The sequence below is a fragment of the Myxine glutinosa genome, chromosome 1 (genome assembly GCF_964187855.1).
Source record: "Myxine glutinosa chromosome 1, kmMyxGlut1.1, whole genome shotgun sequence".
NCBI classification, from domain to species: Eukaryota; Metazoa; Chordata; class Myxini; order Myxiniformes; family Myxinidae; genus Myxine; species Myxine glutinosa.
In genome coordinates, this window is record NC_136261.1 from 324,516,649 (window position 1) to 324,523,021 (window position 6,373).

At 48.8% G+C, this 6,373-nt stretch overlaps 1 protein-coding gene across 1 annotated transcript; it reads right to left on the bottom strand.

Moving 5' to 3' along the window:
- Window positions 1-1,787: 1,787 nt before the first annotated feature.
- LOC144889818 (uncharacterized) lies at window positions 1,788-4,457 on the bottom strand. The gene is made up of 2 exons (XM_078771020.1): window positions 3,750-4,457; window positions 1,788-3,660 (listed from the first exon to the last, which is right to left on the bottom strand). The coding sequence occupies exons 1-2, from the start codon at window positions 3,843-3,845 to the stop codon at window positions 2,095-2,097; spliced, it is 1,662 nt and encodes a 553-aa protein (XP_078627146.1). The 5' UTR covers window positions 3,846-4,457; the 3' UTR covers window positions 1,788-2,094.
- Window positions 4,458-6,373: the final 1,916 nt, after the last annotated feature.

Sequence of the window (6,373 nt, forward strand, 5' to 3'; positions counted from 1 at the left end):
CGAATCAGGTCCACTTTTGAAAAAATGGTCCGCCCCGCCAACCGGGCGGAAAAATCCTGGATGTGCGGGACGGGGTACCTGTCGGGGGTAGTGGCGTCGTTGAGGCGGCGGTAGTCGCCGCATGGCTGCCATCCGCCCCCCGGCTTCGGGACGATGTGCAGCGGCGAGGCCCAGGCGCTGTCGGAGTGCCGCACGATGCCGAGGCGCTCCAGCGCCGCGAACTCGGCCTTGGCGACGGCGAGTTTGGCGGAATCGAGACGGCGAGCCCGGGCGTACACCGGCGGGCCCGTAGTGGGGATGTGGTGCTCAATGCCATGCAGCACCGCGATGGCCGAAAATGTCGGTCGCGTGAGGGCCGGGAACTCCGCGAGGAGGCGTGCGAAGTCGTCCGCCAATGGGAGGGCGCAGGAAAACTCGGTGGGCGCGGCACGGCTCAAGGCGCATGCCAGGGAGCTGAAAGTTTCGGCGTTGACGAGACGCCGGCGTTTCACGTCAACCAGCAGCCCGTGGGCACACAGAAAATCGGCCCCGAGCAAAGCCATGGGGACGTCCGCCGTCACGAACTCCCAGTGAAAGAGCTGGCTGCCGAAGCAGAGGGCGACGGTGCGTGGGCCGAAGGTGCGTATGGCGGAGCCGTTGGCCGCGACTAAGGGGGGGGCGCAAACGGCGACCCGCCTGTCCTCCGCCGAAGCGGGAATGATGCTCAGCTGGGCGCCGGTCCGCGATGAATTGGCCGCGATGAATAGCAGGTTTCCGGAACGGCCGGCGTTCATTGCTGGTAGGGAACGCCGGCCCGCCCGTTTCCCGACTTGCCGAACGTGCACGGGGGTCGACATGATCGGGCCTGCTGCCCGAACCTGGCGTGGAAATAACACCAGGCCGGGTCCGGCGGGGGTCCGGTCGACGCATCGGGACCGGGCGACGCGGCGTCGCCGCTGCCAGTCGCGCCGGCCCGGCGGCCTCCGGGAAGGAAACTGTGTCGCGGGCGCCGGGCGGGTGGGTGGGAAGGCTCCCGGCCACCACCCCGACGAGCTGGCTCGCCGATTCGATCTTGTCGGCCTCCTTGGCGAGGTCGCGGGGGTTCACGATGGTCGTGCCTGCCAGGGCGACCCGTACCTGGGCCGCCGGGAGCTGGCGAAGAAAGAGCTCCTGAAACAGGAAATCCGAGGGGTGCTCGCCGAGCAACGCGAGCATGTAGTCCATGCGTTCGGACGGGCGCGTATCGCCGAGCTCAGGAAGGTCGAGCAGGTGTCGTGCGCGCTCAGCCGGGGAGAGGGCAAAAGCGCCCAGAAGAAGTGCCTTGATGGCGTCCTACTTGCCGTCAGCGGGCGGGTTCTGGAGGAAGCTCAGGCAGCGGGCGGCGGTCGCGGAGCCAAGCACGGCGACCACGTAATGGTATCGAGTGGCGTCCTCCGTTATGCCACGCAGGGCGAACTGGGAGTCCGCCTGCGCGAACCAGACGGCGGCATGTGCTTCCCAGAAGGTGGGCAGTTTGAGGGACACTGCGGTGTCCATCGCATGTCGTAAATTCGGGGTCACCAGTGAAGGAGCCCGTGCTCCTGCATGAGACGGACAAAGTGACGGGCAAGACACAAACTCGTCCGAGAAGATATTTATTGAAAAAACCAACTCGGGAACTCTGAAAAGCCCGTTTATCGGGCTGCATATATATTAGGGTGCATCAAACGCCCCATGATTTTCAAAAAGTTGTTGTATTTTAATGTCTATTCCCTCAAATGTTACACTTGTTGGTAGAAGTATGTATGCAAAAAATAGATGAAATCAGAGGTGGTCCTGGGTGGCCACCGGCCACTTTTATATATTTAGGGCCATTTAGGGCCACAGCTAAACTACTTTACAAGATAATGTAAAATTAACTACAAGATAATGTAAAATTAACCATTATACCTATATACAAAAGTAAAGTCCTACTTTTACTAAATGCCTAATATCAAACAGTTAAAACAACCTTACATGTCAATGTAAAATTAACCAAAATCGTTCTTCATATTACAAAGTTGTAGTACAGTGTTGTAGTATTGTACTTTCATTGATTAAAAGTTTGAAAATGTATTAAGCACAACGCCAATGTCACTACTCCAACTTTGCTCGTTTCCGCAAATTTGGCCTCGCTTTGCGGTCACATTCAACCACTTGAAGAAGATTTTGGAAGTGGTCTTCTCTTCTTGCAGTTGAGACAAAATCAGTTGCGAGCTTTACTGCTCTCTCCGCAGGGTCATTCACAACATTAAGCCCATCCACAATGGACTTGGCTGCCTTGAAGTGCTCATTGTTCTGCCAAGTGTCAACATCCTCTGTTAGGAAGGTCATATCTAGGTGAAGAAGGTTTACTGTAAACCACGAGTCCTCGTTCACAAGATCAGCCAGGGTTGTCGCTTCTGTAATTTTTGGAAATGACGGTTTGCCATATCCAGAACCGTAGCGGTGTTTTGGAGTGCTTGGCATTTCATCTGGTTGTATGGCCAGTAACACATCTGCAAGGGCACGACGATCCTTTTGAGGAATTGCATTGCTGAACAGTGCCAAAACAACCAGTTCTGGGGTTAAATACCACAAATGTCTATCAAAGGCTTTCACAGCGCTGACTGAAATGGTTGAGTTGACAGCTTTATAGTTGAGCAGAGTCTTGTAAAAGCACAAATCAAACCATGGGGCATTTGAAGCAGACTGACATATGAGCCACCAATCACAATAAATATAAACAACAAAAACAACAAACTCCTTCAGTTTTTTCTGTTGATGTTGTGTTGTTACAGTTCCTCGAGGTAGTAGAGAAATTTGCTCTTCAAGTAGGCATATTTTGATGGAATAAAGAATCTTTGACATCCACCTTGCTTTATGCATGGCCCCTGGTCTGTGGAGTGTTCCTTGTTTTGTGACATCATCATCGAGGACTACCTGGCAGAGTTGTGCCATTTCCTTGTAGTCTTCCCTACAGTATGAAGCGCTTGTGCGGATTGTGCTTAAAACCTTGTTTTTGCAGGATAAAAGCAGCTGTTGTGCATAGTCATTGTACATGGAAATGTCAATTTTGGTTAAACTTTCATTCTTTGCATGCGATATGCGTTCCCAATTCTTCTGGAATTTTTGGAACAAAGATACTTCTGGAGACTTTGATGCCTCAATTTTGAGAACGTCAAACACATGATCCAGGATTACCTCTCCAACATGATGGCGACATGCACACCACAGAAGAGCACGGTCCAGTTTTGATTGAATGGTAACACAGGCAGCTGTAACGTGTCCAGTGTTTGATGCTGTTGTGTCAAAACATAAGTTGACAACTGATTGTTTGCACTTCCATGAATGTAGATACGTGTAAGTGTGCTCGGCAATGATGTCACCTGATGACCTATCACTTCCAGGAGGATATCTAGCCACCCCCAGTAGCTTTACATCAGTGGCATTCCCAACCAACACTGGCAATCTTTCTTCCTTGACATTCTTGTTTGTGAGCGTTGGTATCTGCTTGCCATCCCAGTGAAGTGTTGCAGCTGTTGGGGCGATCCAATTTTCTTGAATATCTTTGGCGATAGCACTTGTTATTGATCGTCGAGCCTTATCAGCAGTTGAGTACGACTTGGCCACACGACGTGGATCACCTCCTGCCTCTTGAATTACAGCTTTGGTGAGCGCAACCTGTTGAACAGGAGTTATGTTTAGTCGAGTAGCAACAGACACAACTGAATGTCTTTTCAGAATATCATGAGGAATAAAGGCAGATGTACCTGCATATGTTGATCTGTGGTGACTACGCTTCCTTTGAAACTCTGGAATCGCCTCTTCTTCAGTTTCTTCCAAGCTATCTGCAGAGTCACTATCATCAGAGCATACAGAACTAATTGTCATCTCTTGTACACTGGATGATTCATGACGTTCTCGTCTTGAAGCTTCCGCTAAGAGGCGTTTTTCTTTTCTATGATCTTTATCAACTTTCTTCTTGTCAACACCACCAAATGAGGCTACTCTGTCAGATTTCATTGACTCTAAAAATACTCTATCTTCCTCATTCTTAATGTTTGTCATTGCATCTTTTGTCCATACACCAAAGGTCTTATCAAGACGTTCATTCATGGTTTGCAACTTAGCCAAAGTGCTTGGAGATTCTCGGCGAGAAACAGGTATTTGACGCAATTTGTTATTGTCATTAAGAAGGTCAAGTATTAGTTTGCAGCATTGATGGTCTGAAAGCATAGGAATATTTGCTTTAGTGTAGAATTTTTTCAGCTGGATAAGGACGATGCTGGCAGATTTCCATTTCAGTGGCTGAGTTTGTTTGCCTTCACATATTTCTTTCTGGATGTACCACATCACGCATCGAAGAACCTGCCGGCAAGTTGGGAGGCGGACTCCTGTCAATGTACCATCTGCTTCTGTAAAAGCATTGCCAAGACCAAAAATGGCACTTGCTAATCTGGTCTTCTTATCTGCCATCTGAAAGAAAATAAAGGATATTATTAGACTACTAGTATGGGACCCACGATTAGACCTCCGATTTCATTCATGTAAAAATACAAACTAATTATCAAACCATCGTTTTTTGCATAAAATTGTTATATTTGTATTCCTCTCATCAAGACCTTCAATTTGATACCAAACATGACTAGGTTTGGGTGTAAAATAACAAAATCAAACATTTTTACATAGTGCGGCCCCGAAAATGGCCCTAAATATATAAAAGTGGCCGGTGGCCACCCAGGACCACCTCTGATTTCATTTATTTTTTGCATACATACTTCTACCAACAAGTGTAACATTTGAGAGAATAGACATTAAAATCCAAGAACCTAAGGACGTTTGATGCACCCTAATATATATCCAAACCAGAAAGCATAACCGAAACCGAAAGCCACGCCTCTCAGGCGAGGCGTGCTTTGGTGGTCACGTGACCGACAGGTGCAAAGGATTATAACCGCACGCGCGGCACGCTTTGGTGGTCACGTGACCAGCCACCTCTGCGCCTGGGTTGTCCACCGGTTACGTCACCGGCTGGAGCAAGGCGATTCTGCTGCTGGTCTCGCTTTGGGGACCCAAGGGTCGCTACACCATATACACTGCATGTGTACACGAAAAATGTTACAGGGAATATGTATAATATATATATATATATATGGTTGACTAAATAAATGTTAAGCTCACCAGAGACCTAATACACACGTGTCATGTCACTTTTGATTTGAAACCAATATATATTAAGCGATTTCACTTACCGAACATAGATATGAGTAAGGTGATGGATTCCATCCAACTCGGCGTATTTTAACCGCCCAAATGGCACTTCGTTCCTTGTCTCGAGGAAATCTGTGCATTATACGACCTTGTCCTGGTCTAACAGAACATCCCCAAGCGGCACAACACATCATATTGGTTGATTTTATTGAAATATTACTCAAATGAAATATGCAACGATACGAAGCAATGGCACGGAATGGGTGCAGCGGGAAAGCTGCTCGGCTGAGGTGGTATGCAAAATGGCGCCTGTAAACCACGTGATGCTCACCAATCACGGCGGTAGTTGAGCAGATCAAAGACTGGCCAGACTGTTAATATACGGCACTGGATATGCCGCTGATGCAGTGCCCCCTGGAGGATAGAGGAGGAATTTGTAATTTGTTTGTGGTTCCGGCGATAACTCACCTATTCTTCGTGAAGGACAGTGTGGGATCTTCAATGTACACCAACTCATGCCAGCGGATGGGACACCCAGCTTAACGCCCATCGGAGGGTCTGCACACACATTGATAGCTTTGGCCTGTCTGCACGACTCCAGGGTGACAGTTTATAGCTGCATTGGCATTCTAACCCAGGCTTAGCAGCTTCGAGGTGACTGTGCACACCTGGAGGAGCGAGGCCATCCTGCATTCCTACCAGCCCAATGTTAGGACAGTGAAGTGATAACTTGTATGTATTTTAGTACATTTAAAATGACCTTAATCATAATATCACAGTCAATACTATTATCGTCTTTCCTGAGTAAGTAGGCTTCACTACTGACACTGTGTGACGGCCGACAGGTGGTCTTTGGTGACGCTCATTGGTGTGAGCAATATGGACAGCACCTTTGCAGTGAACGTTCCCTCTTTGTACGAGAATAAATGAATCTTGAAGTCCCTCCGGCCAGACGCACCGACATCGACAAAGTCCACCCCGTACAGCTTGGTCGCCGAGCTCAGCTTAGCTGGTTTGTCCATCTCAATGACCAGGTGGAACCTGAGAAGTAAGAAGATGTCGTTTTAAAACTACCGGATGTGTCAATATTCTCTTCACTACATGTAATGCTCGTGGGACAACAGACCCATCAACACAGGAAGGGGTGAGGGGTTAATGGGGGCACGAAAGATCTCAGATGGAG

Bases quoted from the DNA above. Each gene is read 5' to 3' on its own strand.
- LOC144889818 (XM_078771020.1), bottom strand. From the start codon at position 3,845: ATGATAGTGACTCTGCAGATAGCTTGGAAGAAACTGAAGAAGAGGCGA. The intron at 3,661-3,749 runs GTACATCTGCCT...CCTGTTCAACAG, and splicing joins CCACAGATCAACATATGCAG to GTTGCGCTCACCAAAGCTGT.